The sequence below is a fragment of the Mauremys mutica genome, chromosome 16 (genome assembly GCF_020497125.1).
Source record: "Mauremys mutica isolate MM-2020 ecotype Southern chromosome 16, ASM2049712v1, whole genome shotgun sequence".
NCBI lineage: Eukaryota > Metazoa > Chordata > Testudines > Geoemydidae > Mauremys > Mauremys mutica.
In genome coordinates, this window is record NC_059087.1 from 13,348,997 (window position 1) to 13,366,587 (window position 17,591).

Below are 17,591 nucleotides of genomic sequence, written 5' to 3' on the forward strand. Positions count from 1 at the left end.
CTATCTTTTGAGTGAAAATGTATTTGCTCTGTCACCGCATGAAATAATTATCATAGACAACAGTAGCCATCAGTCCTTGGTTCGTAATTAAATCGTGAAATACTGATCACAATGTATGTCCCATCTTATAACATAAATGAGAGCTAAAATTTTACCAGGCTAACTGTAGCTTTCTTTTTTACTCTAGGAGAATCTTTAATTTAATTTTTAATTGATTTTCATTTCTACACAATAATAGAGGCTCAAACTATATGTATAGTTCAAATTAAAAAAAAAAAAAGTAAGAACTGAAAAAATGCCACAGTGGCTAAACAGAGTAAAAAAAGATTCTTCAAAAAAGAATTAGGTTCATAGATGATAGGTCCACCAATGACTTTTAGCCAGCATGGTCAGGGACATAACTCTGCTCTGGGAGTACCTAAACCTCTGACTGACAGAGCTGGGAGTGGACAACAGGGGATGGATCACTTGGATAAATTGTCTGTTTGTTCCCTCTGAAGCATCTGCACTAGCCGCTGTTGGAAAACAGGATACTGGGCTAAATGAACCATAGATCTGACCCAGTATGGTTATTCTTATGTACTTTTCCAGCTTTGCACCTAAGGCTTTAGCTTGCACTTTTCAATTACAGATCATCAACAAGGTAGGTCTATATCTAGACACTAGAGGGTTGTTGCCCATGTCAGGAACTAAAGCAGAGCCTGCATTCTTCATAAAGGGAGAATAATAGCATTCACGGGAGGAGAATTGATTAAATAAATGCATTCATGGACTCAGGAGCGATGCGATCCTGAAATAATATTAAAATTCAGCTTGCTGAAGGGCCTTTTTGTTGAAGTATTGGAAGGCCTGGGAACAGTAATAAAAAGTAATCAGGGAATCCAGTAATTCCTTGTTTATATTATCTCATTTAATGTGTAGTATTTATTATGTGGTTGTATAACGTATAGAATGATGGGAACCCAACCTGGCTGAGGCCTCTAAGAACTCTTGACTTTTCATTTTAACTACAAGACTTCTTAGAGGACTGGAGAATGACCAGTGGGATTATGCAGTGTTGTTGAAGCCGGGTCGGTCCCAGGATATTAGAGCGACAAGCCGGGTGAGGTAATATCTTTTTTTGGACCAACGTCTGTTGGTGAGAGAGACAAGCTGATCAGTGGAGAGGGAAGGAAATAGTTCCAGTCAGACTGTCTCAAACTTCATGTTCTTGGTTGAGTTAAATAAATTAGAACTAAAAACACCTTCCTGCCAAACAGTTAAATTAAAAATGTCTGTGAAGTGCTCTAGTCCCTTTCTACATCAGTTGAAGTCTGAGAGAACTCTACTTCAGTTTTCCATTGCTTCAAGTGGGTGGAGAGGAAGCAGCACTTTAACATAACTCAGATGATCAGTATGTGCTTTGTAATCTTAACTATATGTGCAGAGTAAACCAAAAGATAAAGAATGAGAGCTGTATTAAAAAAAAACAAACCAGGATATCTCTCTGTTAAGGAGCATTAGAAACCAGCAAGAACTAGAAGACATTAAGTGAAGGAGATAAATATCTAGTGTGCATAATGGAAACTTGGTGGGATAATTCACTAACTAGTATAAAATCCATCTAAAAAATTAGAATAGTCATCCTGAGATGTTATCTTTCTGTTGAGAGGTGAAAAATAGTTAGCATTTTCTATGGATGAATGTACTTCTGCACACCATGTTGCCATCAGCCTGCTACTGCCTGAAATTTGACAACTAGGTGTGACAGTGATTTTGTGCTGAAGTTATGCTTGTCACAACTGTGTAGATAGATGCAAAGACTGAGCAAACCTGTTTTACCTCTATCAAACAGGTTTTGAAGTAATGCTAGTGCTGCGTTTTATTTTATACCTTCAAAATTGATTCCTCTGTTACCACATGTGTAGGATGTTTGATGCTATTGAGACCAACTGGCATTTTAAAGCCTTTTTGCATTAAACTGTACCTTGAAAATAGTCAAATTGGTTTATGCTGAAGTTGCATTTTTACTACTGTTTGTGTGGTTCTCTTGTAGCATTTTATCTTGACTTATTACTACAATATACATGCACATCTCTTGAGGCAGTTAGCACCAGAAACAATTTAGAACTTGGTGAGTAGAGATCCAGTACCAAAAGTTACTGAGAACTCTGAGTGACACTGGTAGCCAGTGGGAATAGAGGGTCCTCTTCACCTTTTCAAGGTCAGACTTGAAAGAGGACTATTTCTTCAATATTTTGTTTTCTGCGGGTGTATTTATTTTTAAAAAAATGCACCTACACTATAACAAGAAAACCCTACCCATCAACTCATCTCCTTAGGAGACGTTTGAGGAAAGAAGAGGTTCAACTTGTCCTGAAAGTTAGCAAAGAAGTTAGCAAATTGACCTAAGGTGGGAAGCCCTGAGGAGGACTTTGGAGTATCACTTTGAGCATCCCTGGTTAAGATAGTGATGCCCTTTCCGTTTTCAAAAAATACCACCTGTATGATAGCACTGAAAAGTTAGTGTGTTTAGTTTGCTATTGTACGAACAGCCGGTGTATGCAAGTTACATGGAAAATTCTGATTATAAAAGATTTACCGGTCACTTCCTTACAAAGAGTTTCTCAGCCTGCACTACTAAACATACTCTAAAAATTTTTTGAAAGTATTTCAGTATGCTTTTAAATTTATGAAGATGACACTTAATATTTACGAATAGAATGGAAACATTTTTGGAAAATGTATGTACCTACCGTGAGCTCAGTTCATGGTTTTGTGTTCTCATGATACCTATTTTAAGAACCGCAGCTTCATTCTTTTTTGTTTATTTGCCTCAGGAAATAGATTAAATACCTAATTCTGGCTATTTGTATTGGTTGAACTCTAAACATGTGTATAAGTATTGATAGCCTCTACTGACCAAGAATGGTGTTGAGACTTAACTAGACACATTCATCTTCCCTTATTGCAGTCCAGATCAAGTTTCACTACTGGTACACTAACTGAAATCTCTTTGGGATGGCAAGGAGCAATCAGTAAAATTGCCATAGGCATATTTGGGGAAGAGGAAAGCAGTGGGGAGGAAAGGAGAGATTTTGAAGATGCATTGGCAGCATGGAGGAGGCTCCTTGAGCTAGAGCAGGCAGTGGAGAAAGCCAGTGTCAGGGCAGGCTGCAGTTTACTTCAGACAGCCAGTTTTGCATTAGTGGTCCAGTTTAGGTTTCTGTGAACAAGTCATGATTTACCAGATATTCATATAGCTAGTAAGGATTCCCTTACCAGTCTTCCTGGTATTATAAAATGTCAAAAATTTGGGTGATAAAGTAGCATGAACCACAGAAGAGGGGCTATTAGAATTACCCAAATTGTAAACAGTAGCACTTTCTAAATACCTAAAAGAAACAGGGAGGGAAACACAATCATAATGTTGTGAAACGCAGTCAAACATCTAACTTGAAAGTAATCTGTTTCAATGGATTGTCCCAAATGTTGTCTGTTTCTGCCTCTTTGAATATGACAGTTCTATAGCATGAAGCAATCTCTCTTTTGGCCTTTCATTGTTTTAGACTTGAAGATCTGTTCTTTGTTCTTTTCTTTTAGATGTTTGCCCTTATTTTTGTGCTGTGTATAACAGTATTCTTAACTCCTATGGAGGGTAACATGTTAACAATTGAAATGAAAATTCATAATTCAGAGTCTAAAAGTAGGAAGCTATTCAAAATTTGCCAAGCCTAAGCAGGATATCTAAATCAATGACATACACATTTTTCATATGTACTAATATAGTCAGGAGTATGACAATTAAGTAATACACAGTTGGGGGTTGCATGGATTTTTGTATGCTTCTATTTATTTGTTTTTTATTAAATGGATAATTTTAAAAACATAAATTAGTATGTTGTCACCTGCTTTGATTGTGGAATGGACTTTAATTTCTTAATGGATATTATGAGATCAATGGCCTTAGGTAAAATGTGAGTCTTTTCAGGGTCTTCCATTTCACCATGTAACTAATGCATTTTTCAAAATATTCTTATTTAAGCCCTGATTCTACACCGTGGAAATCAATTAAAGTTTTGCCATGCAAGCAGTATCAGGGCCTTAATCCTCAGCCATTCTTTTAAAATAAATAAATAAATAGCATAAAATATATTTTCTTACTAAGTGACAGGTTTCTTTGGGGAAAAAAAATCTAAATAAAATCTACTAATTAACATTTTGAGTCATGTGGTCTTTTGGCCCTAGTAATAGTTCAAAAACTTCACAATGTACCCAGATGTTAAGTTTTTTGGTAGCCTTCTCTTCAGTTCCAAATCATTTCTCTGTTCCTTCTGCAATGACATGTCTCCTCTGTGATTCCATCATCTATAGGCTGTCAGAAAGTCACACACTGCACTTTTGTTGTGGTAACCACATGATGGAGGGGAGGCCGGGCCAAATTTGAGTGAGTGGCATTCTGACCTGGCACAGGAGGTGAGATGCTATTTCAAGTCAGGTGGTTCTCCTTATTGGAGAGGAGCAGAGGCTCACAAAGCCAACTGTGGAGACTGAGGTCCCTGCCACTGGCAGTAGCATCAAAGGGATGACTGTGCTGAAATGAGCCGCCATTAGGCAGCAGAGGCGCAGGGGAGGCACGGTGGAAGGAGAACCTGATGCCCGGTCCATGTGCCGCTGCCCGTTTTGGGCTGTGATAACAACTCCTTTCTGGGGACTCTAGTGGTGGGGAATAGGGCTAGATGTGGGGCAGAGTGATGGTTTTGATGTGACCGTATCAAAACCACAACTTTCTTATAGCCTTGTTTATCTGCACTTTGGGAAAACATTTGACTGTTTTTACTAAGGGCTCTCATCTAGTCTGCTAGATGAGGCTCCCATGGGGACTTACCGGTATTGATTTGATCCTAGCCCTTTTTGGAATTTAGCTGTAAAACATTAGAAGCTACTGTTCAAAATGAGGGTCAATCTTTCTGTTCCTTTCATAAATCCTGTAACTTGGCTGCTTTGTTTCTGGTTCTATTTTTGGCACATTCTGCCCTTTGTGGTTCCCAATATGTCATTCCAATTGTAGTCATATACTTATGACCAGTATTCTTTCCCTTCATTTCAAAGTTAATTTGTCTCATAGTCTGTCCTTGTGAGAATATCCCACATGTTTATTCTCACGGTAAGAAATGGCTGTAATTTGAGGCCCTATGGCAAATTGCTTGACAGTTTTTTGCTGAACTGTCAGTACTGAAGTCAAGTGCATGCTCTTTCGCAAGCTGCTGTTTTCTGGGGTTTTTATTTGTTTTGGATTTTTTTGTGCTAGAATGTCTTTCAGATTTTGTTTTCATGGATTTCAGATTTTTTCCCCCATGTTTGGCTATTAATTGACTATTGGCTTGTATTTATACAGCAATTCAGTGGCAAAGAAACATGAAATTAGATAAATGATACTTTAAAAAACAGAAGCATAGAATCATAGGATGATAGAATATCAGGGTTGGAAGGGACCTCAGAAGGTCATCTGGTCCAACCCCCTGCTCAAAGCAGGACCAATCCCCAACTAAATCAGTAAAGCACTCATTCATCAGTAATATTTTTTGTCTTTACATATTGTTAAAACAGCGCTTCGGTGAAATCTCACTAATTTTGCTAGAGGATGTTAAAATACAAACACATACACTTACATGTACAAAATACACAGAACTTTGCCTTGATAAAGTTTCCCCCCAGAAAACCCACCATGATAGTTTTCTTCAGCTGTTTTACTTTTGTTTATTGGATGGAGATGAAACCAGATAATGCCATATTATGGAATTTGTTGACAACAAAAGGTTCTTGTTTTTTAAAAAAAACCTATAAAATACACTTGCAACAAGATAACTCTGTTGAACCTGAAGATACTCATCTCCACCCCATAAAGATCTAAATTTAGACAGTGCATAGTGTACTGTGCAGTGAAACCTGTTGTAAGGCCCTAATAAAACCCGTGAAAGTTGTCAGCTGCATAGTGATGGTCATATCATATAATCATTGAATTTAGGAATACTTTAAAGTGGTCTCTAAAAATATTTACTAGAGGGGAAATTTACTACAACTACCACTATAGATCTTTAATGAAATAAACAGGATGGTTAAACTCAATTGATACATCTTTATGTACAAGACGTACAATTTATAATTCTAAACTTCGTATTGTTAATGGCCTGGGCCAGAATATTGTAACCATGGAATGTGCCAATATAATGTTATGAATAGTGACTATTTCCGTTTTAATAACCTTAACCCACAACCACATTTGAATCTCTGTATAGCAGTTTGATGTATTTTCTGGATTATTTTGAATTATAGCCATTTCATTTACACTTCCAATGAAAGGTTAAGACTTCAGACCATTAATCCTGCATATGACATACTGTACAGGCCCCAGGTGTGCAGTAAGTAATAGGTTCATTTTCCTACCTGCCTCTAACAGCTAAAATCTTGATTGTTACATAGATTTTTAGAGCAGTGTTGTGTTTACACCTCTGAATTGTGGTAGCTGCATGAAAAAATTAGGTGATCCAGAGATGTAAGAGTTGCACTAATGGAAAACATTTGATGCTTATGACAGCATTTCTTCATGAGTTGGATGTTTAGATACTGTAGTTAATAAGTGTATTTGATTTTTCTGTTCCAGCTGTGGTGCTTGTTTGTTTCAAAATGTGTGCATAGTTTAAGGCAAAGGCATGTCAAGTTGCCTAGTTGTATAATCCTACTCATCTACTGTGTAGAATATCACCTACAGGGTAATGAGAGGCCAGCTAATTGGTCCTATTTTCTCTGGAATTTTTTTTTTTAAATACCCAAATTATGACCTGTGTTGCCTTGAAATGTAGCAAGTGTTAATCCTGTCTCTACAACAGCAAAATAAGAACAAATTTGATAAATTGTGGGTTTATTGTTGATGAACAAAAATTGATTGCTTGAGTTAATCTATTACGGTGAAAGACAAATCGAGTATATATCATGGTTGTGTGCATTAATTTGTGGTGAATGAGAATCAATATGTAAATTAGATACACCCCCTCAATCTCTAACAGATTACCAGGGCCGTGCTAGGTGTTATGTTTGGGTATCACAGTTTCAACTTGTTTTATGTTAAATATTTTCTGCAAATGTAAATTTAATCTCAGTTATCTCTGTTAAAGAATAACAGGCTGTTCGTTACATTGTTGTATGGTGTGGTGTTATGGTATTATGCAGAGCTTACTTTTGTAGGTTCATATACATTATGATTTGGGATTTCTGTGTATAACTTTAGCTGTGGTGGTTGGAAAGGTGATTCTTTAAAATTCTCTAATTTTTCAGGGTTGCTTAAATAATACATTTGAAAACATAATTTGTCATAAATGTTTCTGACCAGCCATCATACACCAGCAAGCTTTCTACTGAGTGTGCACGTATTAAATGAAATAATATCCTAGCTTTAATTATATAATATAGGGCCTGAATTTTCTTTTACTACACCAGTATTATACTAGTGTAACTGATGTATAAACAGCAATAACTGTTCTGGAGATTCAGGTCTATAGTGTGCATAAGCACATATATATGAAAGACATTAAAGGTTGCTGTTCTCTCTGTTCTGCCTTCTGAAAAATGGCTAAAGAAATTAGCCTTAAAAATTCAGCAGTTCTTGTCTACAAGGGAACTGCATTAAATAGCATAGTCATACTCCTCTTGATACAATAAAAGCCAAGTTTAAGTTCTGGTGGCAAATTTCATTAGCAGCTGTTTCTCCCACCTATACTTCAAACAGTGTTTGAGTTGTGAATGCTCTAACTTCCGACAGGATTTCCCCACTATCGCAAATGTATAAAACTCACAGGGACTGTCAAACTTAAATCTGTAGAATTTCAGCAAAGGGAGTGCTACATTAATGTTGTTTGAAAACCAATTCATTCACCTGAAAAGTACTTTTAAGGATTTACCTGATGCATGTCATTTGCCTTTTTTTTTTTTTTTTTTTTTTTAACATGAGCCACTTAACGTGATTTGGCTTGTCTGGTTTATAATGTTTAGGTTTGTATGTACATTTTGTTCCCAGGAGACATTGCCTTTTTCAATAGCTAAATTTAAATTACGTCTCAGAATTCTCTTGCTCTGGGTAGTGTTTGGTTCACAGCTTTTTTTGCCCTCATGTCACTACTTTGATAAGCCACCGGACAGCTACTCTATTTTCATTCTGTAAAATGAATTGTTGGTGTTAATTGATTAGTCTGTGGATATCTACCTCATGCAAACCACCAGAACATGGCACCCAGACCTGAGGCAGCCATGGTCATCGTAAGTAAGTAGTGTTCCTAGTCACGTGAGGGAAACAATTGCCCTCCTGGATTGTCAGCCAAAAACTTGGAATTCTTTATTTCAGAAATGCCAAGAGGGGAAGTGTCATCAACCAGGGAAAAGAGTCAGAAGGCTTTGCCATGAGTACTGTAGCAAGGTAAATTAATTTAAGCCATACTAGTGATAGGGCCATTTGGAATAATGACATAGTACTTAATACTAATACCTTCATTCACATCCTGTTTAATTACAGTTACAATCTTGGTTGCTTCATCCTTTTGGCATCTGCTTTCTCACTCAGATCCTATTTAAAATTATGATACAACATTCTGAAGATGCCTTTGTGAAATATATTACAATATTGGAAATTATAATGTATTCTAAAAACATCAAGGAGAGCGAGGAGCAGCCCATTATTCTCAGACTGGGGAGCTTTCGCATAAACACAGAAATGACTCTTGCATGAAGCTAGTAAAAAATTGCATAACAGTGTTATGTGCCTGATAGCATCAAGATGAAGCAGATAGCTTAAGTGTTTAAATGTTTAACTGAGCTGCGTATATATTTTTAGTTTACGTGAGCCTTTTTTGGTAATTGGGAGTTGTACAGTTGTATTGTACACATTATTAAGAGGCTATTAAGTTATTTTCAGTGGTTGCTCTTTTTCTCAGATTTTCTTCACTTTTTTCAGCTTCTGTTAGTTTCCTAAAGTTTTTCTCATCCCTCCTTTTGGAAAGGCATAGAGCACAGTTGCTTATTGATTTGATGCTTTGGAGAGCTTAGACATAAGCCTTGGGAAGCTGAAATGAAGAAAGGTGACATAGTAGGAGGGAGAGAAGCCAGGAGAATCTCGTACATAATTGTTTATGTTCAAAAAGAAAACTGGGGAACTGCACTTGTTGATGTATGAAACATTTCCAGAGAATAAAAATAGGCCATAGTAGTCTGTGTGGGAACCTTAAAGATCAGAGATGATAAAGCTATACGGTTAGCTTTATTTGAGATGGGTTTCTAGTAAACTAATCATCCTGAAATAAGAGGGGCAGTCTCATTTAAGTCAAGTGTTGATGCTGTTGTGTTTATGGTCTTTGAAGCATATTACCACAGTACAGCTTTATTGCCATGTTTTTGTAAATATAATTGTAAAATAGCTATCGTCAATTAAAGCTCATAGAAGAAACATGACTTTGGCATAATATTTGACATGAAACAGAGCTTCCAATTATCCAAATATATTGAAGTGTTGACTTGACTTAATCACAGTAGAGAAAGGGGGAGAGCAAGAAAGATCACCAATTTCTGATTTGCTTATTCTAAGTTTTAATATATTAGTTACTGTTCAAGTCACAGCAAGTATCCCAGGATCAAATGGTGGAAGTGTCAGACCAAGCAGGGTGGAAATTATGGCGGGATGAATCTGATTTCTCCAGGTGCCTTGAAAAACAGCAGTTTGAGGAGTGACAGAATTTGAAATAAGGAGCAAACCTGCAGTGGCTAACTTGATTTGTTCTCAGCAATCCATTTCAGCAGGGTTCTCTGAGGCAAAAAATAATAAATTGAAATTATCTTGGGGTGTGCAGTGTTTAATTGACTGCAGTCTAAATTATTCATTTAGCATGAATTTAGCAATGACCCTTTTGAACTATAGGGTAAAGGTAGTTTTATGGGCTCACGACCCTTTTTATACAAAATGTTTACTTTACAACTAGAGAAGTGATTTGTAACGGTACTTTTTCTTCATTTTACAACTTTTCTGAACATTGCAGTCAAACTAGCCGTGTTGGGTGAAAGGTTGCCTTGTTAGATTAAAACTGAATATTGAATGTATACAGATATTACTTTTTTGGAGTAAATGTGTCCAGTTTATCCTTTCAAATTGAGGGCATAAACTGAGGAAACCCTGTCTATCTGATACTACTAGATTCTTCAGAACCATCATTAATCTTTTAAAACCAAGGCTGTAATCTCAAAATTGTGCGCAGATTAGGCACGCACAAACCTGTTTGCGTGAGAGTATTGGGGGCAATGTCGACCTATGTTAAAATGTATGCATGCTTCTGGCAGAAGCATGCATACATTTTAAAAGATTTCAGCCTTACCTCTCCAGACTCTGTTTTATATAATGTTTCTGCAGCATTTGAAAATGTAAAGTGTTGACAGGGGGTTATGTTTTGGTAGCTCTTGTGGAGTTAGCAGCTAATTATTTTGTTCTAATTTGTGTTGGGGTACCTAGGGCTTTTGATAGATGCCTCAGTTTATATTTTCATAACTCAAAAGAAATACTTAGTAAAATAAATGAGTGCTAATTTTTAATATGACTGCTGATAGACTCCTCCAGTATTCCTTCCCTCAAAGGTCAGTTAAGTACATATAGCAAAACCATTACACAGAGATGCTAAGTGACTTTATCAAGGCTACACTGCAAGTAAGTGGCAGTCCCAGAATTAGACCTGAATATCTGGCTCCTAGCTCATTGCTCAGTGTACTAGGCCAGTCTGTTTCTAACATGCATATGTGTGAGATCTGATAGATTTCCTCACATTGAAAATCTGCATAATCTTTGCTGAAAACTGAAAGCCATGTTAATAGTTGATTTTTTTTCTTATTTCAGGCTGTCAGTAACATGCCATATCCTTTGTTGACTGGAGTCAGAACTTTGCCCACCGTGGAAGTTAAATCATCAGAAAGGCCTTCAAGCCAAAGCAAAGATCCTCCCAGAGATGAAGAAAAGGAAAAGAAAAAAAAGAAACACAAGAAAAGATCTCGGACAAGATCTCGGTCTCCTTCCAAATATCATTCATCATCTAAGTCCAGGTCTAGATCACATTCAAAAGCAAAGCATTCACTTCCCACTGCCTATAGAACTGTCAGGCACTCAAGGTGGGTTTGGAAGTGGAAAGTATGCTTTACTATTCTATTTGGGCTAGTATTTAATTTGCCTCTGCACCTTTTTCTATACACGTCAGAAAGAAAATCAACGTGTATAATATAGATAAGAGAACTGGAAAACTTTCAGTAAATACATAATCTTTACATTTGATAATGTTCTGAAAGATTTCATTTAAGTATTTGCAAGATAGTTTCTAATCACAATTTTAGAGTGAATCTACTAAATGAGTCTCTAACTGGTCCACAAAACGCTTGTTGATGGTCTGTGGTTGTGTTAAGTCATAGGGCACCAACTCCCTCTGTTTCCAGCTACTTCTACAGGTGGTTTTAGTCTTCATTTCAAAGAGGAGCCTGGATGCTTGTAAAATAGCTGGGAACAAAGGTGAGGAGCCAATTGGGAGGAGGGTCTGCAGCTACCTCAGCAGAAGAAGACGTATGAGCTGTCCTCTGACTAGGGCCACCAGCAGGACAAACTGCAAGTAAGAGTATCAGGAGCTGGTACTGGGATAGAGAAGTAGAGCAGAAGGGAATAAGAAAACAAGGTGTCATGTCTAGGTAAGCAATGGAAAATAGAGGAGCAGGTGGTAGAGCAGCACACTCGAGAGAGAGAATGAAACTAAGCAGTTGGGCAGTGTGTGCCAAGATGATATGAAGGGCCAGCAGGGCGTCCAAGAGAGAGAAACAGACTGGAAAGGGAGACAAGAAAACTGCGTAACTAACTTAGTTAAAAAAGCCCATTACAGTCAGTTAAAAATACAGAACTGCATTCCTGTTATATTACCACATAAGCAAATACTTCAGTCAACACAGGAAAGTTGCGTGATTTCAAATGGGAGAGGCAGTGTCCATGAGACACTTGAGATGTGGTCCACACTGTGGAAAAAGTCCCCAAACCCTTTTAGTAACTTAGAGATCTTTGGGTGATTTTCCACGCAGATTCCACTCTTCGTTGCCTTTCTCAGCACCTGGCAGGAGGCACATGAGTCGTCATGACTTGGCCCCAGGCTCAGTCAGGAGTCATAAGTAAGAGAATACCTTTGCCAATAGGTCAGTACTGAAATCTGTGGCAGCTCATGTGATACTGTTTAAATCTAAGGACTGCACTGCCTCCAGTACTGGCCCCTCAGCACAGGCTTCAGTACCCAGCATGTCCTCGTTGACTACCACATTCTTGATGATGACTGTACCCATTACATCAGTACAGACTATCTCTTTGGGACCTGAGACATTAGTATCAACTTCTTTGGCACTGAAGCAATATAAGTTGCCAAGTGATGTGTTGGTCAGCTCAGTTCTGGAGTTTCAGAGAGATTTGGGGAGGTTATTATAAACCTGCCTACCGTAGAGCTTCCACACCTGGCCAGGGAAGTGTTCTGTATTCTAACCCCCTGGTTCATAGGCAGGGCACTCCTGACAGGACTGCCCCTTCCTTAGAGGAGATATGCTCCTTCTCCCCCTTCCATGAACATAGCAAGGAAGTATCCCTTACCTGTCTTTCATCTCCTCCCAAGTAGCTCAACGGGAATCAGGAAGAGAATCCAGAAAACAATCAGTATGGGGAGCTAGGAAGAGCACTCCACCTAGCATCCTCTCACTGTGCCACTATCCCCCTGCTTTCTGGGGCGTTGAACCCTACTGTAGAAAGCTAGTGTCTTCCACTGTATTTAGAGACAGGTCATTTCACTGAAGAAGCAAATGTAACCTCCATAGGCAACTCCATCCATGGCTGCTGCAGAGTCAGGAGGAGCGTGGCAAAGAAGAGCAATCTCCTGAGCAGAATCATCAAATTCTGGTTCCAATGTCTTCCTTCGCAGATGAAGCAGGGAACCCATTTTCATTGCTCTTGACAAATGAATTCAGAGATATCTAGGACTTCATAAAAAGTACGGCTGACACCTTCGATATCTCTTTGGAGATTATACAAGAGAAGGAGCATAAGTTCTTTGTTCTCTGATGTGCAACTCCAGAGAGATTGGCCATGCCATTCAATCTGTTGGAACCCACCAAATCAGTTTGGCCCACAGCAGAGATGGAAGCTGCTACCTCCAAAAAAGCAGAAAGAAGATATTGGATTCCTGCTAAGGGGTTTGAATACTTTTTACCAAATATCCTATATCTGGCTCTCTGGAGGTAGAAGCTTACAGGAGAGGATAAAAGAACGAGTCTACAGCTCGTGAGGCAGACCCCAAAAAGCTAGGATTTTTTGGTCAAAGGGTGTATTTGTCTGTGAACCTACAAAGGAGGGTAGCAGACTGCCATGTGATACCCTCAAAATATATATTTTTGAATTGGTACAAACTATCCAATGTGGTGCATAAATTACCCAGTGAGCACCAACTGAAATCTGTTACAACTGAGGGCCACCTAACTGCTAGAACATCTCTGCAGACTGTGCTGGTTGTGTCTGTCACTCATCTGAACAAAAGCCACTGCAGCTGCTGTGAAGAGATTGTCAGGGCTCAAGTCATCTGGGACCTGCCAGGGGGGTCTAGACAACAGTCAAGGACCTCTTCATTTGAGGGCAACAATCTCTGTAACAGTGGCACTAATGCGGCACTCCATATTCTGAAAGATTTCAGGGCAGTTTTGTGCTCCTTGGGATTCTGTCTCAGCTCCAAAAAGAAAGCAGCCAAGACAAGCCATACTTCAGGCATTGTTCTTTGACACGATTATCACTAGGATCCTCACAGCCTCCAAGGAAGAGGCAGAAATGAAAGTGGAGGCAACCCCCTGCTCGCTCCTCAGCTGCTCCACAGTCTGGGGCTTCAAATAAGCAGAAGAATCAATGCTATTGTCAGGAGCCTGCTTGGACCACCACGGGATCTGTTTTATTTTTTTAACCCCACTCTCCCAGCTCTCCTCCCCCTGCCCCCCAATAGCTGCCTATCTTATTTTCAAGAATCTGTGCTGTAATTACCTCAGACTTGGAGGGTCCTTAATATTGTAAATAAAGGGCTTCCCATCCAGTTTCAGTCCTTTCCAATACACACACTCCTAGGGACCCTCTCACAAGAAACTCCCCTTACCTTTCCCACCCACCCCCACAAGAAGCAAGATGTAAACTGCCTCTTACAACTGTGAGCAATGTAGAAGGATGCCCTTGGAGTTCAATGTGTTAGGGTTCAATTTAGATTATTGATGAGATATCCGATAATCCAGGCCCAATCAACGTATTAATCAAAGATTATTAGTCAAAGGTTTTAATCAGCATGATAAAGAAAAGCAAATCCATTACTGATCTGGGGAAGCAGTGCTGCTGCCTGGTCTATTCCAACTACTGTTCAGAAGTTTACCCTTGTATATACCATACATGTCTATGAAAGAGACAGAATTCCATTCTCATGCCCTATTGAGCCATGGAGTTCCCTTCATGGCCTCTTAATTTACATAATAGATAAGCTAAAGACATTGATCACAGAAGGGATCTGTAACAAGTATTCCCTTTCTTGATTTTCTGGACATCTGAACACATTTTCTGAGTGTCAGTAGGTAAGAGCAATGAGATGAAACACACTAAGATTTAGATGCAAAGCATTATGGGACTTTGGTTCATCTATAAAGGCCTCTGGGAGTCTGATTCATCTGCTAACGAGGGGCAATGGCTTTTATTCCCACCTCCTACTCTCAAAGAACAACAAGGCTTTTGAAGGCTCATCCTCAATCTTCGACATCTCCACACCTTCATCTGCGATTTTCAAATTTAGAATGGTGACTTACTTCTGACTTTTATAAATTCCTTCATTAGATCTATGGACTGATTCCCGGAGCTCTCAATCACCAAGGTATCTAGTTTTCATATCACTATTATCCAGCTCACAGGAAGTAACAGATTCCTTCTAGGAACATCCTACTGCCAATAGAGTTCGGCCCTTCATCCCCTTTACCTTGCCAAGTTTTTATCACATGCCATTTGGTAGTGGCAAGTTATCCAAGGAGACAGGGAATCCAGCAATACTCTTACCTAGATGACTGTCTAATTCAGGCAAGATCATTACAGGTAATTGATCAGTACAGACAGTCCTGAAAATTTTCACCTTGTTAGGTCTCAGTATAAACAGGGAGAAATTCTCTCTGACACCATAGCACTAACATAAGCATTGTTAGACTCCAGATCAGTGAGGTCTTACCTTCAAAGTGCTGGTAGACAGCTCTGCAGCAATGCACTGTGTCAACACGCAAGCGGCAACATGATCATCCCTACCATGTCAAGATGCTGTATGCCTTTTGGAGTGGTGCATTCTGCACCAGATCTTGCCAGTAGCTCTGCGCCTTCTGGGTCTTCAGAATGCTCTAGCAGACCAGTTTAGCAGGGGACTTTTCCAAGAACTACAAATGGTCTATCAAAGACTCAGTTCTGCACAGTGTCTTTTGCAAGTAGTAGATCTGTTTGCAACAAACCACAAGTGTCAGAATTTCTGCTTCAGAGGAGGCCCAAGTCCCAAATTCCCTGTCAGATGGCTTCCTCATTTCTTGATCCCTGAGATTAATATGCCTTTCACCAAACCCCATGATACCAAGTTCTGTGAAGAAATGGAGGCAGAATCCAAGATGCATAATCATAGTAGCCTCAGCGTGGTCCAGGCAATTCTTCATATTCAGATTTGGTGACTGTCAGCACAGCCATCTTATCTGTTCTATTCAGGTCTCCCAGAACAATGGTTAGCTCCTGCACCCGCACCCAGCATCCTGGCATGAGACAGCCTGGATGCTGGTTGAATAAATCCCATAAATAGGACCCTACCATAGTCACAGCTGTGAAAAATGTGTCATGGACCGTGAAATCTGGTCTTTTGTGTACTTTTACTCTATACAATGGCAAAAAAGTATACAAAGGTACGCAGTGTTTCTCAAACTGGGAGTTCCGATCCGAAAAGAGGGACGGAAGACTATTGTAGAGGAGAGTCATGGTATTGCCACCCATACTTCTGTGCTGCTGCTGGCAGCAGCGCTGCATTTAGAGCTGGGCACCCAGCCAGCAGCTGCTGCTCTCTGTCCGCCCACCTCTGAAGGCAGTGTAAGGCTAGCCTTAGAACCTCCTTTTGGGGTTTATATTTTACCGTTTTTAAATATACACGTTTTGTTACAACACTGTAAAATTTAAGATTTAAATGTCTGAAACTGTGTAATTCAAGATTTAAAAAATGCTGTGACTGTGAAATTAACGAAAATTGACAGTGAATTCGGGTAGGGCCTTACCTATAAATCAAAGCTGTTTTGCTGCAGTTCAGAACATTGTGCTCCAGAGCAAGAAACCTTCAACTAGACTTATTTGCAGAGCTAAATGGAGAAGGTTTTCTATTTGGACATCTCAGCACCAGCTTTCTGCCCTCACAACACCACTGTCAGTTTTGGACTATTGCCCTGAAGCAATCTGGACTCCATCCGTTAATAAGAATCCATCTGGCAGTATCATCACCCTATTCATGGCCACACTGTATCTTCCCACATTACAGTGACAAAATTCCTGAAGCGGCTCATGCATCTTTCCCTCAGTTCAAGAGCCCCTCATCCTTGGAACCCAAGGCTGATAGGTTGTGCACGCCCTCCCTACCCTCTCAATTGTAGCCAGGGTAAGGAAGCAAAGCTAGGAGGGTAAGGGAGAGTCAGGCTCTTATGCCAGGTCCTCCATATATATTTCACAAAGAGAGGGTTACTCTTAGACCTTACCCTAAGTTTCTGCCCAAGGTGGTCTTGGAATTTCACATAAATGAGTTCTTTCATGTTCTGTTATTCTTTCCTAAGTCTCTCCCTACCATGTGTGAAGCTTGATATAGTGACAGCATTAAGAAATTTAGGAACACCCTTAAACTTTGTGTTGCATTTGCTGACAGGCCAAGGGCAATCTATATCCTCAGTGGTTATCCTAGTGGGTCTCAAACTGTATAAGAACTTACTACAAGTTAACCAGGAAAGAGCCCCCAGCCATATTAGAGCTCATTCCACAAGGGTTCAGCCTTAGGTGCCTGTTTGCGTAACACACCCATACCTGAGGTGTATAGAGCAGAAGAATGGAATTTGATCCACAGTTACTACTCATTCCCTAGTACAGGACTCCCAGCTGGTTGCTAGTTTCAGTAGATCTGTCCTGCATTGGCCTTTAGGCTGGACTCCACATACCCACTGCCAAGCAAATAGACAACTACTTGTTAGTCATCAGCGGTGGAATCTGTGTAGACAATCACTTGAAGAAAAAAGAACACTTACTTATCTTACAGTAACTGATTCTTCGAGATGTGTTGCCCACACTGGTCCCCTGGCTCACCCTCCTTCCCTGCTAATGTGGAGACTTACTCCTGTAGGATTAGTATTGGCAAAGGAACTGTGGCCCCACTTCATCCTTTATACCTTTGGGACTGAGGGTACAGATGCAGCCCCAGCGAACATAGAAGAATCTGATCTCGAGTGAAGGG

The 17,591-nt window shown here is 39.5% G+C and overlaps 1 protein-coding gene across 7 annotated transcripts in view; it reads left to right on the forward strand.

Annotated features, from left to right (window-relative positions):
- The window catches only part of LOC123351270 (splicing factor SWAP), a 93,755-nt gene that overhangs the window by 62,222 nt on the left and 13,942 nt on the right, over nucleotides 1-17,591 (forward strand). For 5 of the 7 annotated variants that reach the window (XM_044990561.1, XM_044990559.1, XM_044990557.1 and 2 more), the window contains exons 14-15: nucleotides 8,378-8,449; nucleotides 10,904-11,172. In XM_044990561.1, the coding sequence (XP_044846496.1) occupies nucleotides 8,378-8,449; nucleotides 10,904-11,172 (341 nt within the window). The remainder of the gene's footprint in view (nucleotides 1-8,377; nucleotides 8,450-10,903; nucleotides 11,173-17,591) is intronic. The other 2 variants (XM_044990560.1, XM_044990558.1) reach the window with 1 other exon arrangement.